The 13,766-nt window shown below is 34.6% G+C and overlaps 1 protein-coding gene across 4 annotated transcripts in view; it reads right to left on the bottom strand.

Moving 5' to 3' along the window:
• The window catches only part of TTC13 (tetratricopeptide repeat domain 13), a 42,263-nt gene that overhangs the window by 14,455 nt on the left and 14,042 nt on the right, over positions 1–13,766 (bottom strand). For all 4 annotated transcript variants that reach the window (XM_056343454.1, XM_056343455.1, XM_056343456.1 and 1 more), the window contains 9 exons: positions 12,586–12,702; positions 11,675–11,785; positions 9,225–9,307; positions 6,508–6,649; positions 5,024–5,198; positions 4,417–4,573; positions 3,210–3,340; positions 2,738–2,870; positions 2,145–2,237 (listed from right to left, as the gene is read on the bottom strand). In XM_056343454.1, coding sequence (XP_056199429.1) covers positions 2,145–2,237; positions 2,738–2,870; positions 3,210–3,340; positions 4,417–4,573; positions 5,024–5,198; positions 6,508–6,649; positions 9,225–9,307; positions 11,675–11,785; positions 12,586–12,702 — 1,142 coding nt within the window. The remainder of the gene's footprint in view (positions 1–2,144; positions 2,238–2,737; positions 2,871–3,209; positions 3,341–4,416; positions 4,574–5,023; positions 5,199–6,507; positions 6,650–9,224; positions 9,308–11,674; positions 11,786–12,585; positions 12,703–13,766) is intronic.

The following is a 13,766-nucleotide window of genomic DNA, read 5'->3' as shown; positions in this document are numbered from 1 at the left end:
GGCTGCCATTTGTCAGCCTAAATAATCTACTGTTACACCTGGTTTTCAGGTAGCCGTGCTACAGAACTTACGACTAAGGCTGAATTCTTTATGAGAATAACTTTGAAATTATAAACCAAATATAAAGCAATGTGTTTCTTCCCGAAAAACAGTCAAAAGACCATAAAGTGATCTCAATTACTAACAAAAGGGTGTCAGCTTTGTAGTCTTAGTATCTTCATTCAGCAGCCATTTTACAGTTGAGTAACGCAAGAAGGACATTATACAGATCTGTATAATCCATGAAGAGTAAGCTGTCATTTAGAAATCACAATGGACTAGAACATGCTTCAAAAGTGAAATAAAATAAACTTTAAAAAACCTATTACCACTTCATATACTAATTTCATTTATCCCTCACCTCATGTGAAATCATCAGCAGGGAATCCAAAAGCAGAAACAAATCACTACAGCAAGGTGACCAATGAAAGCAGCTACTGCTTGGAATGCAGAATGATCAAACAAATACAGGTTTCCAGAATCAAAAAATAAATGCAATCACTATCCGGTACTAAAGTATGATTAAATCGTGGGGCAGTAGTATGTAGACTGCTTCCCGAAAGTCAAAGCTGAACAAACCCAAAAGACTAGAATTAGATTCACTGTGTGCCTACCATTCTGAATGTTCAGGAAGCTTATTTCAGATCTCTATGAAATCACCAAAATAGCTGGAACAGTAAATCATGAGTTTTGCTAGCATTCTCTGATGAGAGGAGAATAAGTACCTTGGCCAGTGAAAAACAGAGTTGCTAACACAGAGATCCTGCACAGGGACATATTTCCCTAGATTAAATGTTATTTTCAGCATGGTAATCAAGTGTTGTGACATGAATGTCCTTCTGCCAGCACAGGTCACCTAGGAATTAAGCTTTTACTCTCCAATTTAAAAGTAAACTAGGAAGAAATAGATGTATGGAAAGCATCTTTGTCTCAAAGTACAGATAGGTGTGGCTTCTGCTGTGTTGTATGTGTGATAAGAGAGAAATGCAGCAATAGCAAAGATGGATGGAGCTTGGAGCCCAAATGTGATACCTAGCTTGAGAGAAGACAGACCTGAGCATAAGACTGTTCAAGAGGCAGCACATCCTGCAAGGCAACTACTGATCTGCACTGGAGTTTGATGCTACATTGTAACCACTCCCTAAAGTAAAGCAGAGGCTGCTGGTGTCCTCTGTGGAGTGGAAGGCAGAGTGTGGACTCATTCCCATCAGCCTCTGTATGTAAACATTACAGTATCACTTTTTCTCTGCCTGAAACAATTCTTAAGTCTTTCCTTACCCTCCTTTTTCCACACAGCTTCTCAAAAGAGAAAGAAAGAGATATAAAAGCAGAATGACAGACCGAAGATGCAATACTTCCCATGGGGGGATGGGGGTGGCTAAGGTGAAACCTGGCTACTAAACCTATTTACTTACACAAACACACTTTGCTCCTGTGATTGACAGTGATGTGGCCACATTGAGTCTCTCACTTTTACCGCTTCATGGGAGGTAGCACTGTCATGACCCACAACACTGAGTCTTGCAGCATGGGAGAAGATGGAACGTACAACAGTGGTTGAATCTTAAATTTTACCTTTCTTTGGAAGTGCAAATGTTACCTTCCACAGGTTACTTATTTTGTCATTTTTGCTTTACTTTGGTCTGCTTTGAAAACAACTACAAGAACTATGTTTTTCCTCTCCACTGTAAAGTGCTACTAAAACTAATTAAACAGCATTGTTTCATTAGTGCTGCCACTATCTTTGAGAAGCAGCATTTGCAAAAATTACAGCTGTGATGAACGTAATCTAATCTTCACATTTAAAGTAATGTGGAGTTTAAAACAGCATGTAAAAATATGCATCTTCTGGATCCTAGTTAGATCTTGCTATAACCCAGCTGTACAACTGAAATCCAGGAAAAAAGAGGAAACGTCACAAAGGAAAATTTGAGGTGCACAAAACACAGATGTTCCATTAGAAAATATAAAATAAATACTAAAGCAAAACAATAAGCACATATACATTCAATAAATACTGTAATGTGCTGTTTCATAAACAGCCAGGAAGTTTTGGTACAATCCTTTAGTGGATGTGGGAAGGCTGTTTGGTAAAACTCTCGTACCTGATTAAGTTAATGTGATTATTGAAACCTCTGCTAAGGCTTCGGGCAGGCATTTGGTCCAACCAAAGCACAGGCTGGTCAGGGTCAGCTATCCTACAAGGACAGAGAACATTAATATTGGCACACATTTCACTCCATGTAATATTTTTAACTGAGCTTTGTTTAAACAGAATAATTTTAGGCAAAAAATAGAGTTCAGAGACTACAAAAAAGAACTTTTTATTGAAATGCATGTACAATTTTGCTAAGAAAAAACCCAACCCATAACCATTTTATGTTGCTGGAGTTCAAAACTGTTTGTTTTTGTCAGCCTAAGCTAAAAGGTACCCTAAGGTCTTTCACAGCTTCGCCTCAACCTGAAAATGCTATTCCCAACAATTTCCCTCTCTTAAAAAAGAAGAAAAATTGAGTATTTTCAGAAGTGTACTCCCTGTACCTAAACCATCCTCTCTTATCAGAACACTTCCTAGTTAAGTGGCAGCAAGTGTTCATTTTCTCCTCTATGACTTCAGCCCTCCGGTTAACTGAAGCATGCATCATTATTACAACCAACGTAAGGCTTGCTCTCTTTTTTGGTTTTTTTTTACCATTACCTTCGCCACTTCACAGCAATATCAAACATATCTCTCCACTGCATCAGTCTGGTTTTCCCATTCATACGAACTTTTGAGTTTGCCCAAGTCCGCTGCACAGCTTGCATTACTTCTAAAGTGGCCAATCCCATTGCTGGGGGTAGGGGAGGAAGAGAGGGGGGCAAACAACAACACGAACAGAGAATCAGTTAGAACCAAACATTCATTTCTGGACAGACCAGAAAATTGAAGCAGCAAAGCGATGTATTTCTAGGAAAAGAATTGCCAACATCAATAAGATATGGGAAATGATCATTTCCAGTCCCCAATTAGGTCAAGAAAGTGCTGACATAACGATTATTTTAATTTTAAACTTTTTTATCTGACTTGAAAGGAGTGTAAAATTTGCAGGTAGCAAAGATACAGCATTAAATTATCACCACATTGACTTCCCCCCTGCCGCCCTCAAATTTACCAAGTATTTTCAGTATACCTCTATGTATTCTTTTATTTGGAAGAAATCCTGGTGTCTCATACTGCATCATGGAACCCAGATGATCAGCCACACATACAAGTTCTTGCACGTCAGGCTTATAGCTTTCAAAATTCTGAAATAACACATCTCTTACAGAGGAGAAAAACATGCATCAGACATAACTTGCCAACAAAAATCCTGAAAGTTGTAAAACACAGATTTGTTTGTATAATAATCAATATCATTTGTGTGAGAAATACTTCAAAACAGTATAAGGAACACTCATTCCTCCTCCCACACCACTGAATACACACGGTAGTTACACTTAATATCTCAAATAAAATTCCAGTCTTACCGAGTTCAATGGTGGATCTTATTACTGTCACAACTAGTATTTCATCTTTAGATTTCCTCATAATAAGTGATACTAAATAAAGTTCACAGATAATATGCTGTCCTTCAATGTTACATTCACCCTGAGGAATTTTAACATTAACAATATGTATAGAAACCAGAAGCCTTATTCCATAACTTCTCCTGTAACTCTGTAAAAACTTCTTGTGCTAAAAAGGTGGATTCTAATCTGTATACAGAAAAGCCATAAATTTTTAACTCAGCAATTTTTTACATAGATAAAGCGAGTACATCTAGAAACTAGCTTACAGCAGGAGAAATTGCTGTATTTCCTTTAACTACGTCTTTTGAAGCCTAGCCTATTAAATCCCATGCTTTGTTGATTGAAATAACCCTCCTCCTAAAATACTGGTTATCTAAATTACTGCAGAGAATTTTTTTCCCAGTGAAACCCAGCTACCATTAAAAATCTATTAAGGATCTAGGAAATTAAACCTGTAACAAAATAAAACCTCAACACACAACAAGAAACTGTAATAAGGGTGCTACACAATGCTACACTGAGCATCTCAAACTTATCAACTCCTTAACATCAATTGAAAGAAAAAAAAAAATAGTTTATCAGTAAGGCCATAGAATAAGAAACAACATTATGTGAATATTATTCAGGTGAAGACAGAAGTGAAGAAAATCACCCCAGGCTTCATTCTTTCTCTGAGCTAAAGCAACTCCAATCCCCTATGACTTGAAAACTGTTTACAAACCACTTTCATATATTAAACTTTTATGCTGCAATGCCTCAGAATAGCACTTTAAAAAGCCAAACTGAAAAAAACATTTGGAGTAGTCTTTCAAAAAAAAAATTACTCACTTTATATGTGGCTGTAACCCTGGCTGTTCCTCATAATTTTCTATAAGAAAAGGAAGATTTTTGGCCCAGTGGTCCTTGAAATTTCCAGGAAGATCTATATCAATATTATACTCTGCAAGGGGAGTATCCAAATGTGCATGCAAGTATCTAGAATACTCTGGAGTAAAGAAATAAAATTAAATACCGTTTGCATAATTAGCCTTACTACATAAAACCAAAAAAACCCAGATTATATGTCTGCCGGTTATCCAACATGACTTTAATTTAAAGTCATTACTCTTAGATAATTTCATTTTGCTATTAGCTAATTTACAAGACAGAAATAAGTCTATTTCAACTAAGTACTCTTTACCATTACAAAGAAATGTATATTTCATTTGTGGTCCTAGCATTTAATTGTATGAACAAGTAAGAATAACAAAAAAATATGAACAACTAAAATCAGCATACTTTTTTTTTTAAACAGACATACTCAACAGTGCTGATGAGAATGTACAGAGTTTTCTTTAAAATGGCCATAACTACAAGCATACTTGCACTCTTAGGGTTCTCAGAGGATTTAAGAAAATAAATTAAAAAAAAAAAGAGAAAACCAGTTCCAACTTACCTCGGAGGTATTTCACTTTCAGATATTCTGGGCTGGCCTTCTGACCGGGTAGTGGATCATTTAACATAACTTTAGTCTGAGCTTTTATACCTTCATAAAACTGTCCCATTGCAACATGGCTGAGACCTTTCATGTATTGGCATACTTCATTGTATGGTTCTAGCTGTAAACACCTCTAGGAGATGAAAGAAACAAAGCACCCATAAATCAAGAGAGAGAATAGGTGTCTTCAAATAAACTAACCTATTTGGTCAGAAGACCGCATGGAAAGATTTACTGATTATTAAGATCCACTTCCATCGCAATTTTCTTTCAAATAAGGTGCTGAGCACTTAAATTGCTAGCAAATACAAGAAAAAAAAATATTTTCAGCTTCATTAAAGGGGGAAAAAAAAGAAAAAAGGAAGTATCCATGTAAATAAGCTTTTGATCACACTTTGCTAGGAAGATAGATCATGTTTGCTCTAATGATGTTAGCACTACATAAGTTTCAACATTAGTTGAATTAAATTAGATAAAACATACTCCTGACAATATTAGTAATGTCATTTTTAGCTAGTTCAATATATATATCATGCCATTTCTACCATCCATATCTTCACTAGTTCATGTATTAGTACACCTCATTATGTTAGTCAACTATTTACTGTATGTTAAACATAGAAAATTCATATTTATCATTCAAAAATTAATGTTCTGATTCTTCTAGCTCATCATCACGTCTTTAGAAGAGCATTGCCATCTTAAAAGTTAAAGTATCTTTTCAATTACAGCACTACCTACAAATCATGTTATAGAAGATGAACACATAGTAATTTACACAAAGTGTTCTCCTTGGGATAAGCACACACATTGAGAACGGGATGTAATCCTTTCCACAATTTACTTTGTTCCTTGTTTTAAGCATACGGACATATGATTTAACATATCCTTTGCTGTTCTGTCTACAAAATGAGGAAGTTATTTACTTTTGTTTACCTATGGAAACACACATACATTTACAAGCTCAATGAATCTCAACATATTCTGAGTTTTCAAAATAAAGAAAATCTCAGAATAATTAGATAACTCTTGGAACTTTGTATGCTTACTTTAAGCTTAAAATTACAAAGACGACTGCATTCCTTCTTCCATCAGATTTAGAAAAAGCGTTACATTTCAACACAAACTAAAAGTGTTAGCAAGAACACAATTACCAGTTTAAAAAAAAAAAAAAAAAAAGATAAAACGTTTCAACCAGAGCTTGGTTTTAGAAATTCATAAAACAGAGGAAATACCTTTGTTTTAGCAAGATTCCATTTTAATTTCAAACTTTAAGGTTTTATGTATCTTTTAAGACAGACTTCACAAGAAATTAAACTTAGTTCAAATGCACATACAGATTCAGCATGAAAAAAATTGAGATTTGTCCATTTTAATGCATTTGTTGAATACTATTCTTCGTTAAAACATCTTAATTTCGTATTTACTTAGGGCCTGCTTACCTTAAAATTCTTTAGGGCTTCATCTAAGCTCCCATGATGATAAAGCATCATTCCTTTGAGCTGTAACGTCTGAACATGATTTTGATTTAGCAGCAAAGCCTTCTGGAAGTTTTCTGTAGCAGCATCGAAGTTGCCAAGTTCTCTAGGCAATTCCATCAAGTGGAAAGTGAAAAATATAGAAGGCAACAGTGACAACGGAACTACTTGTTACAAGATGTTATAACACATCCAAAGGGGATGTCATTAAAGAGGAACACAGTACTAGTGGAAAATTTCTTAAACAAAAGCAGTAATTCTGCAGCTGTTCTTCAGTGTAATATCAGAACATCCGCAGAGTTTTTTCACACCCAGAAATGTGTACTCCAAAATACAACCCCACAAGATCACAAATCTTCAAAATCCTCAGTGGATACAAACCATAAACACGCATGCCTATGGTATTTCTTCAGAAACTAAACAAAAATTTCCACAGAAAGCATTCTTGGAAAACACTACCTATCACAGGTCTTTTTCACTTCCAAATATAAACACATTTTAAAAAATAAACTACCTACTTAAAGGCTGAATAAGAAGAAAATCATACAGTCTTTGAAAGCTGAAACTAACTAAAACCATGTTGACTGGAATTGCTCCATGTGCAGGACAGCTCTTAGTAAAAATAGCCATGGAGAAACTATCATTTTAAAAAAACCACCTTATTTTTTCTTTAGTTTTTTTATCCAGTACACTGCTTTTAAGTTTAAGATCATGGAAGTTTGTCCGCACCAAATAATATTAGATGAAATTAATCCAAACAAGAGCAACACTAGAAAAAAATACAAGATTTAGTAGATTTAAATACATTTGCCAAAAAGATTTTTTAGGCAGAATAGTGATTAACTACAGCTCTTTAGTTTTAAGTAAATGCACGAACACCAAAGTCACTAAATTTGAAGCAGGAATAGGTAAAATGCTGTAACTCGCATTGCACAGAAGGACAAATCAGACTAAGAATTGTAAACCTCCACTATAAAAATAATTCTTTAAAAGGTATTTTTAAGCATTGTCTTTGAAACTTATTTCATACAGAAGAGAGAGAGCATGAACTTAAAATACAAGATTTTAGAAAGAAGAATTTGACAGCTGAAGTTAACAGTGCCCAGGAGAAACGAGATTATTATTTCTGCCTGTTTTAAGACCTGAGTGTTCATGGGAAAGTATTTCAAACTTATCATAGCTGGTGACTAGTTACAGTGAAGAAGGGAAAAAAAAAAAAAAAAAAAAAAAAAAGGGGCAGAGTTATTCCTTCTCCTATTATTTCCTGAGGATCAGAGAACTATTGGAGGTAGAGGACAGTGAGAAGGAATTAAAGCAAAAAACTTAAGCTTCTTAGGAATACTCCTGTTAAAGTGACTTCTGCTTTGTAAAACAACAATACAGTGCAAAAAGTGGCATTTCAAGGCTGGCATTTTTCTCTCCTTCAAAATAAAATTTCTTCTGATTAAGGTTTCTTGGGCACAGGGTAGAACAGCTGATTAACTAGAGAGGCAGTTCCACATCCAAATACAAAAAGTTAAAGTATTTATTGGGAATGTAAGGCAGCATCTGCCTATCTTCCAGGCTAAATTACTTACTATTATTTAGCACCTTAAAAATATCTACACACCCCAGTAACAAGTATCACAGAAAAACTCATGAGAAAATTAGTGATTCTACATCAAGTTCAGCATTCAGATACTGTAGCAACCAAGACACAAGTCCACAAAGAAAAAAACCAATTAATTGACACTGCCTTCAGTGAATATTGCAGGTTCTGTATGCTGCAGGAAGCATAAAGCCTGATCATGTAATGCTTGCACACCAGCCCTACCTAACTTTAACCCTTGCTACACAAAAGCCATTTATGTTGCAGCAGCATCTATGCTATAGATCAGTATTTTCCAAAAATAAGTATGTAAAATAGGAAATAAAAAGCCAACAAGACACTGCAGGTTGGGAAATGAACTACAATGGGCAGAGATATTCAGTTGCTGATTACATTATGTTCTTGTTATACAAAAGCTACGTATACTTTTCTCCTTAGTAATTACCTGCAGACCACCTTTAAAGTAATACATGTTATTCAACTATAAAATAAATTTTATCTTTAATATGAATTTTAAAAAAGAAAAAAGTGACTAGTTACCTTACTAAATAGAGATTGATTTTTTTAATTATTTGATTAATAGGTAAGAAACTACATGTCTGTATTAAAAATACCCTTTTAAAATAAAATAAAAAAAAATTAGCTAAATTCTTAGAACTTAAATCTCTTTGATGAAAGTAATTGATATAGGATCTAGCAGTTCTATAAGCAATACACACTGGGCAATGAGTTTCATAAATTTAAGTAGCACAAAAATCTCAGATGGCCACTAATGAGTATATTAATCAACAGATCATATTAAATGTTTCCATATTTTAAAAATCCTTTAGCATACCTAAAACACATCCTACTGAAACCCTTTGAGTCTGGGAGATTCAACGAGCTACTGGAGACTGAATTTAAAATACAAACCAAACCTAGAAAACGTGTATATTGAACATATCCTGACATAGCCATACTGGCTGTGGGAGCTACCAAATACACATATGGTTCTGCACAGTTTTGTAACAAATGTGTAAAACTTAAAAAGTGCATTTTAAAGAACACAATCAGATAGAAAACTGACGTTAAAACCATTTCCAAATGCAATTACCTGTAGGCTTGTCCCAGACTTTTGTATGCATCTATGAAGTCTGCTTTCTGCTTCAGAGCTTCTTTGAATGATTCAATGGCTTCCTGCAGAAAAATATCAACAGAAAAATTCATCACTTACTGCATTCATTTAATTTTAGCATCCTCAGTAGTTACTGGCCATGGATTTACAGTTATTCATGAAAACCTTTAGAAGGAACAAACAAGGCATGAATTTATTACAAAATCTATGGAGTATTAATCACATAATAAATGAAATAGTGCAACACTCTTTATGGTAATGACAGATTTAGCTGGAATTCCTTTGTCTGATAAGCCATGGGAATGAGTGATTCTTTTAGCATTTTAACAGAATTCAGAGATGAAATCCCTTCAGAGTTTGCTTTCAAAGCTCAATCTGGTCCCTAAGGCAAAGCAGTCTCTCCTTACAGTCTTCCTTCTTCATTTGCAATACACCTCAATTTTTGCAGTCCAAAAGACTCCTTCAAATCTGTACTCTGCCTTTCACGGTTTTACTGTGCTCTGTGCTAGTTGCACAGTTAGCAAACACCCCTCGGAGGGATTACAGAGTAAGTGATCACCTTCACACAACAACAAAGTATTGCTGCTGTGAGGAATACAATGTAATAAAAATAACATAGCTAAAAATAATTACATACATAAGTTCAAACAAATCTTCCTCTTCAAAGGATTTGATTGAGAACTCAGGTTTTTAAACTCGACTGGCTATATAAATTGGCAAACACAGTACTGAGACTTAGAATTAAGGAAGGAATAATCAACTACTTTGTATTATGAAGGAATGCCTGAAAAGTACCTTGAAGTCTATAGCTCAAGAAATTAAATGCTGTAAGGAAAGAATCATTAATACCTTTAGCCAATTCAGAGATTCTTATTCAGAAAAACTATAAAATATATTCTGAGCACCACAACATGCACAAAAGCATCTACTGAACAAAACTATAAGATAATCACCTACCATTATTGATAGGCTCACGTCCTCTAAATTAAAACCAAGAAGATTATTCCCCCAAAAAAGATCCAAAAGCAACAATCTCTTTTCACTCAAAAATGAAAACTCTGCCACCCTCATCCCAAAGCTCAGTTTTCAGCAAGCCTACTAAGACCTAACAGACGATGTGTACAGCCTTTGTCTAAGAGGCACTCAGAACCTGACTGGAAACTAAAATATACCTGGGGAAGAAAAGCCACTCATTCACAATCTCTCAGGACTTGAATATTAGAAAGGGAAGACACTTCCTTTGAGAAAAGAAATTGGGGAGGAGGTAGTGGTGGTGCAGAAATGTGTTGATCTGCATATCAGGGAAAAAAAAAAAAGCTTCTATTTTGCAAATTGAGACATTTATCCTTGTCAGTTATACTTCCACCATCACTTTCTGGGCTTTCTCTGCTGTCTACACCAAAATCAGAATTTCAATCAGACTATTATTTGCAACTAACGCGTTTGACTGCAATAAGGTACAGACAGTAAGTTCAATGACAGCCTGAAGTTCTCATAGTATACACTGAGAGCATGGAGTTTGGGTACTAAGAAAGTGGAGAAGAAGCCTGTTTGCTAAAAAAAACAAACAAACCCAAACATGCAGTGATTGCCTAAGAAAGATACTGGACTGAAACTCAGGAGTCCTGGGCTGTCTCCAGGTTTTGTCAGGATTTCTTCATACATCCTTTAATGAATTTGAAGCTCTTAACGGAGGTTAAAAAAAGGAAAGGTTCCACTTTGTTGGAATTTAAGAATCACAGTTGCATCCTCACTTTTCAGACAACTTGTCTTATTACTCTCCCCTCAGGAAAACTGCAGCGATATCTCTAAACACTTTACAAGCAAAAAACAGGTGCAACATTATCACACGTAAAACAGAAGGTTTGAGTCAGAAAATGGTGAAACACTAAAAAAAAGCATGGGAAGCACTTCCCTGCTGTTTTTTAAATCTGAGGGAGAAACTATTTTCCCCCAATTTATATAAGAGCATTTCAGAATCAACATGTAACTGAAATACACATTCACAGATGCAGGGCTTTCTATCATCAGTTTCCTTGATTACCTTCTAGTTCATTTGAGGAATTTAAAATTATTTTCCTGTTTATCACACCTAGGGAGTCTCCATTTCGTGGAAAGCAATGTTGAATATAACCATACAGATATTAGCAGAGATGCCAAATACAAACATCTTCCAAAGCACTCCACAAACACATCAGTTATCACTGATTTACCAAGAACCAGCAAGACCAGCAGTATTTACATGTCATACCATTAAGTACTACAGTCAATGGCAACTTTTCATTTTGCTTGCACTCTTTTGCCTTCAAAAGTCTCCCTTATGCAATACAAAATATGTATCAATACCAATGATATTTCTGCTATTTTATATAAGTAACTTGGAATACAGGGTATTGTTCTACATGAACTATTATTTAATACAGCCTTACCTTCAAAAGTCCTCTGTGAAAAAACGTTAAGCCTTTATAAAGCATAGCTATAGGCTGATTTTTGTTCAGTTCCAATGAGCGCTGAAAATCTTCATGGGCTGTTGCGTAATCCTGTGATAAAAGTAGAATTTCGATGACAGAGGAAACATCACACAAATGAAGAGGAATATATACACCTTTATTTTCATAAAAGTACAGAATTATGTTCTACATATGAAGTCAGTCTCAGGGCTAAGCAGCAATGATTGTCAACTGTCAGTCAGAATACCAAAGACTAAGGAATGCACAATACACTTCCAACTTTTACAGCAAGCTCTATATAAAATATAGCAAAGTAAGTGAAAAAATAGGTGGAAACAGAGTGAAATCAGAAGAATAAAGTGGGAAATCAGCTTTTTAATATTCATGCTATCTTTGAAGACAAAGTTACTTATTTTACATTAAGGCATAAGAACAACACGCACCGATCACACAGCAAAATATTAGCATTCTTGTAGGGGATTTTTGTGTGTTTGTTGTGTAGGGTTTTTTTTAAAGTATATAGAGCAGTTACCACCTTGGCCATAACTGTTTTCCTGCTTAGACTGGCATTTAACAATACTACTTAAATGCAGCTGTAGGTTATAAATCAAGTCAAATTCTTTATCCACATCCTACTCCTCAAACACACAAAATCTGAGATGTGCATACAAGGTACTTGCCCTCTGATTCACTGCAGATGAAATACTTGAAGAATACCTCTGAACTGTCAAAGGTCAACTACAGCAAAATCAGGGCTTTTGTTGCTATTTTAGTTTTTAATTTAAATAGGAAAGAAGCTCTTAAACAAAAGTAACAACTGGCAAAACCAACAAAGTAATCAACAACATCCACACAACCAAAACCAAACAGAATCCCTAAAATCCACTAACCTCAGATATGAAGTAAAGGGTACCTCTGTGCCTGTAGAGCCGTGCTGATGGTTGCAGCTGAATAGCTTTGGTGAGATCAGATAATGCTTCACTGATTCGTCCTAGTGGGGACAATATCTAAGAGTATAAAACAAATGCATAGTTTAGAGCAAACAGGCTGAATAGATTTGTTTTAGAAATATGAAGATTATTTTTTTTTCATGTTCAGCTGCAACAGAGTAACTGTATTTGCTAGAACAGGCTGTAAAGTTCTACTATATAATTTTCAGTACTTACTGCTTTTTAAACCCCTATCAAAGAGAAAAACTGAAAGCATTTTTCTCCAAAAAAGTATCAGCGTACATGAACATAACCAATAACATTTGCAGAAAACTAGTATTCCAAATAAAAACAAGTCAGCCCAAGCAAAATACTCTATTTCAACACATTCAACTGAAAATCTAATTAAAATACTCTCAAACTTTTCTATTTTGAACAATATTCTCCCCAATGGAAAATGGTCTACTTTACAATTATTTGAATGCCTTTCATATTTTAGAGCAAGATTATTATCAAATGTATTAATAAATCATTAAAAACATGAACATTGTGAATTACAATTTCATATTATGGCAGTTACCATTATACAGTATGCTGACTTTAATAAATATTTATGCTTTTGGTTTGCCTACAAAGCTGCTTCTTGAAATCCATTTTCTGTAATTTAGTTGGCAAAACAAAATATCGTTTTCAAAATGAAAAATACCTGTGTATCTGAATGATATTTAACTTATATGCATTAAAAATGAAACCAAACCATGCGTTAAAAACTCATGCTTTACAAGTTCAGTGTTTTACCAACTAGTCCTAACAATACATTTACTAAGGTGACACTAAGTGCAAACAGTAAGGTCCAAGTGACATTTAGGTTCATTTTATTAAAAAAAAAAAAAAACACCAAACCATACATGATCTTGCTATATATATAGTATGTCAAAAACTAAACACTTAGACATAATATATGCCATTCTATTGGCTATAGTAACTCCATATGGTATATGTTTCATTTAAAAAAATCCCATTCCATCAACTACACTGAGAGCATATGTGTGTATCTTAAAAGGAGGAATGTTCACAGAAAAACACAGGTAAGAGCTTTAGTCATTAAATCACTGAAGAAATACTTGAGAACACTGTGTAAT

This window comes from Falco biarmicus, chromosome 6 (assembly GCF_023638135.1).
Source record: "Falco biarmicus isolate bFalBia1 chromosome 6, bFalBia1.pri, whole genome shotgun sequence".
In the NCBI taxonomy this organism is placed as follows: Eukaryota; Metazoa; Chordata; class Aves; order Falconiformes; family Falconidae; genus Falco; species Falco biarmicus.
The sequence above is the reverse complement of the archived record's forward strand: the minus strand, read 5'-3'. Positions and strand labels throughout refer to the sequence as shown.